The following is a 14,733-nucleotide window of genomic DNA, read 5'->3' on the forward strand; positions in this document are numbered from 1 at the left end:
GCTAAACTTTCTGCCAATTTCAGTGCTCAAAAGGAGTGTCAGGCGGTGCCAAATAGTGGCACAGCACGCCATTTGCGTACGAAAGCCATTCTTACTTGTACTTCCTTCTTGCACATGCACACGCACACACAGACCCAGCACTGTGGCGGCTCAGCGTGAATTAAATAATGTCGGCAGCGCTGCTATTCCGTGACTCACAAAACTGGACTATTAAATTTCGCAAACTGCTTGCGGCACTACTTGTCCCCGGGCTTCCTTTAGCCATTCTTATGTTTTACGTCGAAACGTTTTGCAATCTTTGTTTTGCTCGCATTGTTGACATTTGTTGTAGTTGCTAGGGTTTGTCGATGTTTAGGAAATGTTTTAAATGGGTTTTGGCAGCCAAGCAACACAGTGCTGTCGAAAACGTTTTAGGCCATTCAGCATTTTAGCACGTTTCGTAGTGAACTCACCCTCAGACTTCCACTAGTCAGGAACGAAGGAGGTAGCGAGCGGTGTGAGGTGCGCTTTGGTAGGGGTGCATAAGCTCTACACCCACTAGCAAGCAAAAAAATAAATTATAGGTACATGTTTATGAAATTTAGGGCATTTTTGGGATTCGTGTGAAAAAATCAGGCAATTTGGAATAATTTTTAATAAATATTCGGTTTAAAATTGAAAAATTTGCTGTTGCATCAAATGAATTTAATGGCTTTAGGTCGTATCAATCACTGAAAAGGACTATTACTCGATATATCATCTGATCAAATATGACCCGGACTTATCTAAATGAATCGCGAGCAAACCAATCGATGAAAATATTGTAGAAGTATTTTGACAGGTCTCTTTTAACACGAATACAGGTTTTTGAGTGGCACAAATCATTTAGTGAAGGTTGGGAGATCATTGAAAACTTGTCTCCTATGAGCCGTCCGTCCACCCCTCTTAACTCTGTACTACAACAACGAAAAAGTTAAGGAAGAACTGATTCAAATGGTTTTGTTGGCATCAGAGACATAATAGAGGACCTCAAAGTGTATGTAAAATTAGATTAAGCATTGACATGCTCGCCTTTAAAGATTTGTATTTAAAATACATGAAAATATATATTATATTTAGGAAATTTGCTTAGTATTCAATTAAGATAAGTACCAGATCTAACGAATAACTTGGTATTATATTCTCGTTGGAGGAAGAGATAAAAAATTTGACACTCTGAACTTTAAATTTATTTTTTTGTGAAATATTCAAAGAATTGCATGAAATGGCTAGTATGCGTGACTGAAGCACCGATGTACTCAAAAGGAGATCCCTGCGAGATAAAGAAATATTTTACACCAAATACATGCTGATTTCTGAGGAAAACGAATCCGTATTTATAACCTTGAAACTCACAATCTTGTATAGCTAAAGAATGAAAAGTCTAACGAGTTTTATCAAATATGTATTTCTATATCCGAAAAAGCAGCAGTTTGGTACTAAGCCAGAAAATTGAATGTTCATAACCTTACTGAAAACACTTTGTGTGATTTTATCGCTGTATATATCGACCCGTCCTGCTATATGGTGCAGTGGCTTGGACGATGACAACAACTAAGGAGTCGACGTTGCGAGTTTTCGAGAGAAAAGTTCTGCGAAAGATTTATGGTCCTTTGCGACTTGGCCACGCCGAATATAGCATTCGATGGAACGATGAGCTGTACGAGATATTAGATTGTCAAAAAAGTTTTACGGTATTTTTATTGAATTTTCAATTGTTCATAAAATTTTTTTTGATGACTCATGCCCAGCTCTTGTCCGATGCTACGGCTGCTACTATGCCGGTCTCTTTCGACCAATTCAGCGATTTTATCGCAATTTTCGACGACAGGCCTTCCGGAGCGTGGCGCATCTTCGACCACCTCTACACCACAACGGAATCGTTGAACCCATTGTTTTGCGGTAGAAATAGAAACTGTATCGGCCATAAACTGCACAAATTTTATTGGCGGCTTGAGATGCATTTTTGCCTTTATCGTAGTAGTGCTGTAAAATATGCCGTATTTTCTCTTTATTTTGCTCCATGTTTGCGACGCTATAACTCACGAACGACTCAAAAGAAACGACAATCAATCAAGCACGTGTTAGCGCGTGAAATGACCTTTCCAAAAAGGTATAGCGTGACCCGATGCGATGAAGAAAACTAGAACTACGCGCTCTCAGCGCCAACTAGCGAAAATGCCGCAAGACTTTTTTGATAACCTAATATATGACGACATTGACATAGTTCAGCGAATTAAAAGAGAGCGGCTACGCTGGCTAATTCATGTTGTCCGAATGGGTGAAAAGCATCTAGCTCTGAAAGTATTCGACGCTGTACCCGACGGAGCACGCAGAGGAAGAGGAAGACCTCCACTCCGTTGCAAGGACCAAGTGGAGAAGGACCTGTCTTCACTTGGAATATCTAATTGGCGCCACGTAGAAAAAAGAAGAAACGACTGACGCGCGGTTATTAACTCGGCTATATTCGCGTAAGCGGTGTCTACGCCAATTAAGAAGAAGAAGAAGAATATATCGACCTACTGGTTATACTAACACAATTTGGATCGTCGTCACTATGTTGATCAGTTTTCTTCTCATAGGCAATACTAAAGCCATCTTATTAGCTTTCCTAAATGAAATTAGAATGTTTTGTTACATTAAAGTACAGAAATAACTTTTTACACTTTGATGTCATTTTATGGACATGTCATTGACTTGCTAATTTTGACCCATAAACGGCAACGCTGTCTCTTAGCTGTCGTCTAATGAGCAGACATTCTCTCTCAAATTTCCAAAATTCGTTTTAGAGCACTATTACCAAGCGCTCCAATTCCCAAAATAGCGCAACACACATCTACACAAACCTAACGGAGCTTTTATGATGCTTTCCAACAACCGTCCTTACTTTTAATGATGTTGATATGAGCTTTTTGACACTTGTTTTTGCTTTCAATGTCAAATAGAGATTTTTTTTCATTTTAATTGTGTCATTACCAACTCGAAACAAAAGTATGTATGTATCTATGCCAGCGAATGTAAAACTCTCGCTATACAATGTAATGAAAGCACCCACACACACACGAACAAACACAAAGTGTGCAAAAACCCGTTGTTTACGCTGAACATCGTCATTGCCCAAACCTCGGCGCTAAGGAGCTGATGGATGGTTTAATAGTGGGCAAAGGAACAATGGCACCTGTCAACATTTCGACACCTACACACAGCACTACAACTACAACACGACAGCGGCAGTAACAAGCCAACAAACATAGTTAGTGTCAAGATAATTGTAATTCCAGCAAAAAACGAACAAAATGCGCCTAACATCGTTTGCCGGGAAGGCGTTTGGCGACGAGTGCTGGGGGAGACCATTAAACGCTAGAAATAGTTACTTGCTGCTGTCACAAAATACTTTGCACAGTCACGCAATTTGAAAATTTGTTTAAATACCCGCAGTCATTACTACAAACAAGACGAGGCGAATGGCATTTCCTGGGTGTGGGGGCAGCAGGGTTCTACAGCTAACACTCTCTAACTTTCCATCATTTAGGAGGGTTGTGGACGCTAACGACTTTTCATTTTATTCGCCTGAAACTAGTTTTTTCACCCGCAGCACTCTCATTTAATGGCAGCGTTGTGGGTTGATAGTAGAAGTGCGATAGTTAGGTTCCTACCTGGGTAATCATATGAAGGTTGGAAAAGCAAAGGAGAGTGAAATTTTTGCATTTTACTAGCGCGTTAGGTATTATTAAGTGGTGATTAGTTAATCTTAGTTTCTTTTTGTCATAATAGTTTCAGTTTATTAAATATTCGAAAATATTTCATTAAAGCCAGTAATGAATATTCATCACACTAAAATCACATACATAAGTTGAGTTTTTGCGAAAAAAATTGGAAATTTAAAAATTCATTCATTTATAAATTAAATATACATCAAAGTCATTTGTAATATAGCCAGTAATAACGTTGGACGACAGTCTATGAAAGATTATTCGCCGAATAATGCCACAATATTTCCAAGCTCAGCGAACTGATCTAACGTTGCCAAGATCTGCGAATAGAAGTGAGTGAGTGAACAACGAAGGGAGAATAATGTTCGAAAACCATAATTTACAGTTTTTGACGATTTCTATTAGAAACTGACTGACTTCTTAACGGATGTAAGTGATTTGTGAATGGATTGAACCACTAAAGGTTATTTAAAAAGCGTTTGGTTGGAACTTTATAGATATTCCAACCAAACGATTGGATTACATTTAAGTTTTGAGATTTTATTCATTTTAAATTGAAAATGTACAAAATACGGCTTATGTAAGAACTGAAGCCGCTCGTCTTTACAAACGATATCGCTTCGCAATACTGGCTCTTGAAAAGTTTCAAGAAGATCCGACATTTTCGAGGCAAATTCTGTTCAGAATTAGGCTCATTTCTCTCTCAATTGGTATGTAAACAAGCAAAATTGTTTCCTTTGGGACGAAGAACAACCTGAATCGATTCAAGAGCTTTTATTTCAACCAAAAAAATAACGGTGTGGTGTGGCCGGTGGAAACATCGGTGCATATTTCTTCAAAATTGATGCCGGTGAGAACGTAACCGCGAATGGCAACCATTATCGCGCCACGGTAGCCAACTATTTGTTGCCTGAAATTGCAGCTCGTTATCTCGGCGACATTTGGTTTCAATATAACGGCGCCACTTGCCACACATCGCATTAATCAATGGATTTATTGAGAGAACACTTCGGTAAGCAGATAATTTCACGTTTTGGGCCAGTCGATTGGCCACCAAGATCGTGTGCTATCACACCGTTAGACTTTTTGCTGTGGGGATATGTAAAGCCTAAGGTCTATAAGGACAAACCCGCTTCGATTCAGTCCTGGGAGCAAAACATCATGCTTGTCATTCGCCAGTTACCAGTAAAAATGCCAAAACGGGTAATCGAAAATTGGATTCAGAGGATGGACCGTCAGCCGTAGCCGCGGTCAACATTTGAAAGAGATAATCGTGATGATAATAAAAATTTTCAATTAAATTTTAAATTTCTGTGTTTTTTCTTCAAAAAGGTAGGAAACCTCGAAACGGATCATCCTTTTTATGGTTTGATAAGATGATATTAAATAAAATTGAAAGCCTGGTGAACAAGTGGTGACATTTCTGAAATTTAAAATTAAAAATGACATTCCCTCTTGTGATTTCTATATTCTTTAATAGCCTGATGAGCAGAGGATCAATAAAATCAATCATCTATTTATCAGAATTTAGTTGCTATTAAAAAGTAGGACGGAATAAGGTCATCCATGGAAGAAAAAGTAGTACTTTCTATTACCACTCTTATTCTAGATCTAATATGTACCTGTATATGGTGCAGTAGTTAATATTGACCAAATTGAATGAAATGGAATGAAGGGTGTCCATATTTCTTTGTTTGAACAGTGGATGTAGGCTCTCAATATCAAAATTTAAAGAATATCGTATTAGCAAAGGAAGGTTAACTCCTGTTTAGAAGTATATGGTGAAGAAGTCAAGGACATCACAATGGTGGTTTAATAAAAAATACACATTTTAAGTTAAGAGCCAAAAGTATCTATTTTGCTTTGCTTTCAAACAAGTACAACCGTCTCCAAGTATAATAAGATTTTCTTTACCAATTTTTACACTCTGCTTGAAAGAAACCAAATAAAGCTAAATATGTTGCCTATATAAATAAAGAAACATACATTTTAAGCTTGCAATAAATCAGTTAACTACATTCCAAACGATTAAGACACAATCGAACGCAACGTGAGGCAAAGCAATATCGGATTTTCGTTTTCCAAAGGTTCGCCAACACTTTCATACATATAAACAGACATACGCAAAGGAATTTATAGAATCGAGGTGGCCAACAATTGGCGTGTTCGGCAGTGAAACTGAAGCTGCAATTAAAGCTAAAATACGAATTGGAGCAACAACAACAACGAAATATACAAAGCCACAACTACATAGGCATGTGTGTGTGAGCATAAATACATGTTTTGCCTGCACAATCAGCAGGAAAACAAGGCGCGCAAAAGCTATTGCTTGTGGTGTTTTGAGCACATCGATTGAGTTGCCAGAGCAATGCACGTGCTTGTGTGTGTTTATATATACATATGTATAGGTCTGTGTATGTGTGTGTGTAGCGTAACGCTCGTCAGCAGTTGCGTACAGCAATTGCTGGGAGCTGTGCTGAGTTTCCGTTTCATTTGTAATTAATTAAATTACTTCCGTTTGAAGGCTGTCGTGTTGGCAGGCGTCTGTCGGCACTGGCCAAGTTTACCGTTAACCGTTGATTTCCACCGTGAACGCCGGTGTGCATGTTTGTTGTTGTTGTACGTCGAATTACTTACGCTAAAATTGTTGTAATTTTTTTGTTAATTTGCTCTCCTTGTTTGCACGGCTTCACAACTTCGCCCTTTACCGTTATATTGCCTGGCCTTTAGCCCGGTCATTGGCTCGCACACTTTCGTATGCCGATGCACAAGTCCAGTGTTCGCTGGCGCTCGTTCGCTCCGCCCTTTGACCCGTCAGTCACACACTGATTTCTCTCATCGCCCTTCAAGCGCCCCACTCCCTCACCCCGCCGCCGTAGCGCTGCTCGTTAGCTCGTTGTGAAGTAATTAAGAAGACATTTGCGCCGAGTATCCTTTAATCTCTGCCAATTTTTCTATTTTCTCATTTTGCATTTATTTTTCACACAAACTTGCACACATTTTATTTGTTGTTGTAATTTATGTACATATATTTATTTGTGTGGACTGTGTATTTTGGCAACAACATTCTTTGTGGTTATTTTCCACCGTTACATTTTTCGCCTTTAGCCGCATTAACGCTTGAATGAGTTCTGGTTTATTCATAGTGCCGGCCATTTACTCAACCGTTAACAACCGACAGTGGACTCTCTAACGCTGCATTCCACACACACATCGGCCATCGGCTTTGTGCCGGTCCATCCTTTGGGACTTGGTGTTAATGATTGCGGCCGTCGCAACTCTTCTTTTATTCACAGCCAGTTTCATTAACTTTGTGGCGGATTTCGATGGGGTTGCACGACCGTTTACTCACGAACTACAGATGATTATTTGTAAAGAACTATCTTTTTTGCTTTCGAAATTATTTGCATGTGTTTGTGGGGATTTTTTCTCCCTAACAGTAGTGTATATTACACGCTTACATGTATATGTTAGTAAAGCTCTGAAAAGGTTGTGATTTCGTTACTTTGTGCATGACACAGCTGATTAGCTGCCCAATGAGGTGTTCGTCGATTATACCAGGCAACCATTTCGCTCAAAAAGAGCGTGTATATTTACTTAGGCATATTATATTTGTTATGCAGTGCTTGAAATAAGTTAGTTTATGCAAATATTTACTTTTGGGGTTTCTGTTCTTATTATGTCCCAGTCGTTTTGTTGCTTCCTATTTAATTTAGGTAGTTATGAAAACTTGAAAGCTTGGCGTGGTTTGAGGAGTATAGCTATTTTCATTAAATCACAGCTGACAGCTTCATAAAAAGATCAAAGCTTTAGTATACTACATACTCTTACATCAGCAAGTACTATTTGCCCTGCAAATATATATTTCCATATATATAATATTATACATACATATACACTTGTGGAACCCCCAAAGATGATTTAGTGACTGATGCCCACACCATACTACAATTATAAAAGGAACACTCTCCAACCTGCTGAATGGCAGTGGAAACATAACACCAGGAGTTGGGGAACCCGATTCCCTAATCGGGGACGCTGGTGCAGACGTTTCATTGCCCGACCTTTGATAAACCTCCTCAGCATCGCATAGAAGGTTCTATCAAGAGTATTGTATCAAAGATTAAAGCCCACCGTCAACAATCTGATTGGACATTATTTGTGTGGCTTTAGGCCTGAGAAACCAACAAGTGTACAGATATTCACCATATCCAAATCTTAGAAAAAACCATCAGGATCAGGAAGGGCCTCTCCGAGCCGTTCGATAGTAAACGAGGATTCAGACAAGGCGACTCCCTATTGTCCGACTTCTTCAATCTGCTCTTGGAGAAAATAATTCGAGCTGCAGATCTAAAGAAGGATAGAGAAGGTACGATGCCGTATGTCATATGCCGATGATATTGATATCATTGGCCTCAACAACCGCGCCGTTAATTGTGCTTTCTTTTGTTATATGGTGCGAAGACATGGACAATGATATCATCTGTATAGTCCGGCTTAGGAGTGTTCGAGAGAAAAGTTTTGCGGACGATTTAGGTAACCGATGTAAGGATGGGGTATATGATATATTCGACGACATTAATATAGTTCAGCGAATTAAGACAGCGGCTACGCAGGTCCCGCCGAGGGAAGCAGAGAAAGGGAAAGACCTCCTCACTCCGTTGGAAAGAGCAGTTGGGGAAGCACTTAGCCACACTTGGAATCTCCCATTGGCGCCAAACAAGGGAAAAGAAGAACGACTTTCCGCTGTTGTAAGCTCGGCTATAACCGCGTAAGCTATGTCTATGGTAGTAAAGAACGATGGAACAAATTGTGTTAGAAAAAAAAAAAAAAGTTTAACTTCGGCAGCACTAAAGTTATATAACACCCTTCACAAAAGCTAATTCTAATAGCAACTACCATATGATCAAATTTGATCCGGACTGGCCGAATTTTTTCTAGATTACTATAACATTTTTTATGTTCATGAGAAGTTTCATCTTCTTATACCATTTAGCGACTTTCACCATTGAAAAAAGTTTAACAAAATGTTTCTTTGAAATTGTATGTTTCCAGTAAAAACAGTGCTAAGGAATCTTGAAAATAATGCAGAAATATCTTCGAGAGTGAGCTTTATCACGAATACAAGTATTTCAGTGGCACTCAATTAACAAATTATAATTTGGTTAATTTCTCTCCGTGTGATTTCTCTTCTGCTTGGATTTCGCCCTCACATGTGTTGGCCTGTCTCCCGCATCTTCGCCGTCGTGCATGCCATGCTGCGGTTTTCGCAACGTACTGTTTTCTAACGATCATATTCGATTTTCGACGACGAATTTCAATATGGCACAGTAAAACAGTTTGGTGACGTTTCTGAGTTTACCAATGTTAATAACGTTGGGCATCATACCCGGGTAAGCTTGCGGATTCACAGCTAAGAATGGAATGTAGCGTTAGGAAAACACTCAGTGAAGCACTAAATGTCTCACAGCCACACAGGACTTTGGATTCGACGCTTCACAAAACATTGACATGATCTGAAATTAACACAGTGTATTCTGGTGCCAGTTTATTTTAAGAAATGTTGTTTATTTTGAAGTGGAAGTCTATAGCAATGTTCTTAATAAGTTCACATATATCACCTATATAAATTATAGATTTACGAAGCAGACTAGTTGAATTGAGTTGCTGCCTCTCCAAGCAGTTTCAGGTTTGAGTACCTACTACCTACTGGATATCTTCTGGGTATAGCAATCTAATCGTCTAAGAGTGATAGCAAACAAATATTTTTTATTACACTGAGAAGCTTTTCTTTTACTAAAGTAATTCCAGAGTAAAACTGAAAAATATTTTTTTTTTTTGTATTTTGAAAACCACATCTAACTGCAACTTTGTTGCAACATTTATCCAAACATATACACAAATAATTGTATAAATAACAGCATTGCTCACATTGTGTGAGCAGCAATTAATTGAAAATACCCTCACTCTCTATTAAAAACTTTTTTCAAAAATACACCATAAATTTTTGTATTTTTAGTTTTCCAAAAGCAATATGCACCGTAGTTTAGCACCACTAAACGCCTCCCCAAGCGCCACATATCACTTTTGAGCCAGCTCAATTTCCGGAACAAAAGTGTTGCGTGCATCAATGAAGAGCTTGGACCTCACCGATCAAAATCAAAGGTCAGTATGTAAACTTGTCGCACTTTATTTGAAATTTATTTACAATTTATTCGCAATAACTTTTCAATTTCACACTACATTGCGTACATAAATACGTTTAACCGCTATGCACTTGCAAAAACAAAATTTAATCAAATATTATCGCTTTTATTTGTCCTTTCGTTTTCATGCATATCGGCTGCCTTTTATACAACAACAGCAATAACAATAAAATACAACACATGCAATTGGACTCCAGTCACCCAAAAGAAAAAATTCCAAACAAACAGAAAACAGCTGCTATATACTATAAACGACAACAACAAATAGGCATTGAAACGCCGCAACACACAACAACAACCATTTCATCAAAACTCAACAAGAATCAAATGAAATTGGTTAATGTCAAAAAAATTGCGCACTCAACGCTCGCGCAAAAAGCTGACATTTGGCGGCAAAATTAAGTACAACAAGTACAAAAACAATTGGCTGCCACACACACATTGGCATTGAAACGCAAAATTAACGAAAAATATAATTCGACAAAAACACTTGAAAAATTCGAAATGTGCTTCAAAATTGCAACAACATGAGCAACAAAACAAATGCAACTAAAATGCAGAAGCGAGTTTCACAAGCAAAAACAAAAAAAAAAAAAAAAACTATAAATTTGCAATTCATAATTTCGCACAAACAAAAACATATAAGTTAACAACTAAAAAGTCTGCAACATTTCTGTGAACAATATTTAATGCAAACAAGTATTCAATAAATAATGAAAACAATTTTGCGAAACATTAGAAATATTTTAATTAGCAAACGCGCTTAGCACACATTGCTCGACCGCTTATTGCAATATTAATGGGCATGAATATGCCAACAATTTACGCAATTTATTCAAGGCGATTTTGCAACGCGAAACAATGTCAGCTCGTTTCTCACACATTTTTCTTTGTTGGTAGGAAGGGAAAACTAAGTTCGAACTAAAATTAATAATGCTTAGGTCTATAAATGGACATAATTTGTTTGGCACGGTAGATTAGGCTAGACAGAAAACTGGTAGCCGAGTTTACAACAGAACGCCAATCGTTCTTCCTTCCACCAGGTCTTCCCAATGAAGTGGTGGTCTTCCTCTGCTCCTCCCGGCGAGTTCTGCGTTGAATACTTTTAAAGCTGGGTGTTTTCGTCCATTCAGATGACATGACTAGGCAGCGCAACCGAAGCCTCTTGATTCGCTGAACTATCTAAATTTCCAATTCACAAAGAACCATAAATTATCCGTAAAATCTTTCTCTCGAAAAGTCTTAAGGCCGACTCATCAGATGATGTCATTGTACATTAAGATTGCACCTCCTCTATTCACATATGTAGCTCAAAGTATTTTCTCCAGTCGAAACCTTGTTTGGTATCGAACGGCTACGGGAGGTCCCTCCCGATCCAGACGTAGCTTTTGGTATTGCTCAACGTCAGCTTACACAGCCATATTAGTTTTGCGGGGATACCAAATTCAGACATCGCGTCTTAAAGGCAGCTCCTTTTCGTGTTGTCAAAAGCAGCTTTGAAGTCGACGAACCGATGGTGTGTGTCGATTCTCCTTTCCAGCTTTGGCGCGTAGTGAATATCTGGACACTTGTTAATTTTCCATGCTAAAGCTGCGCTGATAAGATCCAATCAGTTTGTTGACGGTGGGCTTTAATCTTTCACACAATACACTCGATAGAACCTTAAACGCGATGTTGATGAGGCTTAGCCCACGGTAGTTGGCGCAGATTGTGGGGTCTCCTTTTTTAGGGATTGGGCATAGCACACATGAATTTCAATCGTTGGGCATGCTTTCGTCCGACCATATTTTACCAAGAAGCTGATGCATGCACCCTATCATCGCCGCCGTGTTTGAATAGCTGGGCCGGCAATCCATCGGTCTCCGCCGCTTTATTGTTCTTTAGGCGGGTAATTGCTATTCGAACTTCTTCATGGTCGGACAATGAAACATTCGCTCCGTCGTTATCGATTGGGGAATCGGCCAGCTTGTCTAGTTTTTTGTACTTTCGCATTTCGGTCTCTCTTTTGTTTTCGCTGCAAATGCGTCACGTTTCTCTCTTCAACACTCTATATCTATCCCATCCCGCACGTGTTGTGATGGATTGTAACGTTGCAGTCTGGTTTCTCTCTACTTCGACACGGCACTTCTCATCGTACCAACTGTTCTTTTAGCTTATACGAAAACTAATGTTCGTACTTTTACGTAAGCAGCTTGAAGTGCAATCCCACAGTTCTCTTACATCGAATAGTTGACGAGTCCTCTCAGAAAGTGGGAGTAGAAAATCGTTCGGCTGTCTGTTGTGATTGCAGCTCTTCGACGTCGAACCTTCCTTATGTTTGTTGAAGTTCGTTTTTTGCTGCACAGAGGCGGGTGCGAATCTTGGCAGCAACACGACCTAGAACCTCATAGCGTAAGCACATCTTAAACACTGGAGACGTGTCTTTCGTCTATAACGTATGGCTAGAAAAGACCACCACATATCGACAAAATGCTTTGAGTCTTTTGAGAGTTTGTTAAATCGACTTTAATAAATTCGCCCGGCTTACATTGATGGGGTGATTAAAACACCTGGGGAACAAGGCCATATAGATGACACTAATTCGCTATAAAAATTTAAAGCATAAATGACGGTATCCAAAATCTGCTCTTCACTGAACTTTCACTTTATATTTCGAATAAATAGAGCAACTAGAGTCTAGACGTCACTGTTATTCATTAAAGGAAGCTTTAAATTGAAACTGACAGTTATATACTATTACAGCACCGTTAACGCTATTTTCGAAATTTATAAGCAATCACATTCAATCGGGAAAAATTATTTGTAAAGTGAGGAAAGCTTTTATGCCCAGCGGCCACTCATTTTGGCGCATTCGATTACCACCCTTGTCCACTTAGCGTGCAGCCACCACCATTTAAACATATTTTTGGCAGTGACAACATTACTGTCTGCCCCTTTACTAACCCACACCGAAGCTATGCAGTGGAGTATGTGCGTTGTACGTTTCCCTGTGCGTACTGCATCACTGGCATGGCCTTCGATGCGACGTAACGGCTCATTGCCATTGTTGTTTGCGAGCTTTGCGGTTTGCCAACGCTCGCTTTCTTCCGGCTTAACGCTTTGGTTGCCCTTGGAAGCGAGCCACTTTTTTTTGTGCATTTTATTGCTGTTACGGTATATTTGTGTGTGTATTTATGTGTGTGTTGTTGTCAGTTTACGCTTGAATTAACTTTGGTAATGCGGCATAAAATGTGGTTGAAGCAACAACAGAAGCCGGTGGAAAGAGAAGCACGCAAAACGAGAGCTCCGATGCTCTGAAGCGCAGCAAACGGCAATTGGCCGCTATCAGTTCAACTGTTAAGCCGTGCAGCATAATTTACATTTTTTTATTTTTCGCTCAGCTACAATAACTAAAATACATTGCAACAAAAATATATTAAAATAAAAATAAAAACAAAACAATAATGAAATGAAGCAATAATGAAATAAAATGTATCAAAAAGTGGTGTGAAAACGTTCCACAGTGAAATAAGCACAGCGAAATCATAAAAGCTTACATCGCCGCAGGTGTCCTTCGCCGCGCCAGGACAACCGCAAAATCGACGCATAAACTCATTCAAAATGATTAACAATAATTTGGATTATGAGCGCAATAGCAACACGACGCCAGCGGGTGTCGACAACGATGTCGCACCAGCAGCAACAACAACAACGCCGGCTACCACAATATCGCCAACCACGGCGAACAGCAACAATCGGAATAGCAACAGCAACAGCAACAGCAACAGCAACAGCAACAGCAATCACGCGAACGTCGACAACGGCAGCTACTTTAATCGTTTCGACAATCGCATTGCCGCCAATTTGGCAGCTGTGCTGACGGGTTCGCGCTTCCGCTCGTCCTCCACATCTTCGCCCACGAAGACACTGCAAAAGACGAAAAATGCGAACATTCTTCGCAGCACGCAGGCTCTCTCGAATTCAAGTACAAATATGCATGCCGTCGGCAGCGCAGTCACGCCGCGCTACAATGGCGTTTCGACGCTGGGTGGTGGTCGGAAACCACCCGCGCATCTGCAACTGCACAACGGTGGCAGCGACACGCGACCCTCATCGCCCCAGCTGCACGGCTCGGTGGGGCGCAATCGACGTCCGTTGCATTTATTCATGCAAGCAAATTTGAAGTGAGTATGCTTTCCTTTTATTTTTTTTATATTTAACTTAAAGCAGCAGTGAAAGCGATTCGGCACATTATAAAGATTAGAGCATAACAGCGGAAATGCTGAAGTGGGGTGCGCTGAAACGCGCAAATTGGCGGGACACGTGTTCCGCGCGTAAAATGCAGTGAATGCGAAATTTTGTCTATAAACTTGTTGTACATGGTGACTCAGATCAGTAATCGTGATACAAACTCCTACGGGTTGTAAACTGTATTGGAAGAGAAAATGCCTGAGAGATATTTAAAAAACGAAAAAAAAAACTAAGTATCTGGTTCTTTGTTTTTTGAGGTTTCTCCTCCCTAATATATAACATTCTTCTTTGTGAACATAAGTTTAAGCTGTGAAAACCGTGTCCACTTGCCAAAAGTCAATATTTTTAAAACGCATTTTATATAGAACAAGTAAGGAAGGGCTAAGTTCGGGTGTCACCGAACATTTTATACTCTCGCATGATAAAGTGATAATCGAGATTTCAGGCGTGGTTGTGAACCGTTTTCACCCATGGTACATGTCATCACGGTGTTAACAAAATATTATATACCGAATTTCATTGAAATCGGTTGAGTACTTCCTGAGATATGGTTTTTGGTCCATAAG

General features: G+C 39.6%; 1 protein-coding gene and 1 long non-coding RNA gene across 2 annotated transcripts in view; both read left to right on the forward strand.

Annotated features, from left to right (window-relative positions):
• The window catches only part of LOC108977072, a 58,009-nt gene extending 47,796 nt beyond the window's left edge, over positions 1-10,213 (forward strand). The window contains exons 2-3 of the long non-coding RNA XR_001994006.1: positions 9,751-9,896; positions 10,096-10,213. This is a non-coding gene — a long non-coding RNA (uncharacterized LOC108977072). The remainder of the gene's footprint in view (positions 1-9,750; positions 9,897-10,095) is intronic.
• Positions 10,214-13,385: 3,172 nt separating this feature from the next.
• LOC108977067 (protein sprint) overlaps positions 13,386-14,733 on the forward strand; it is a 26,762-nt gene continuing 25,414 nt past the window's right edge. Inside the window, exon 1 of the mRNA XM_018946573.1 lies at positions 13,386-14,100. Within this exon, the coding sequence (XP_018802118.1) occupies positions 13,538-14,100 (563 nt within the window). The 5' untranslated portion in view covers positions 13,386-13,537. The remainder of the gene's footprint in view (positions 14,101-14,733) is intronic.

The sequence above is a fragment of the Bactrocera latifrons genome, unplaced genomic scaffold (assembly GCF_001853355.1).
Source record: "Bactrocera latifrons isolate USDA-ARS-PBARC rearing strain unplaced genomic scaffold, ASM185335v1 scaffold_116, whole genome shotgun sequence".
Taxonomy (NCBI): domain Eukaryota; kingdom Metazoa; phylum Arthropoda; class Insecta; order Diptera; family Tephritidae; genus Bactrocera; species Bactrocera latifrons.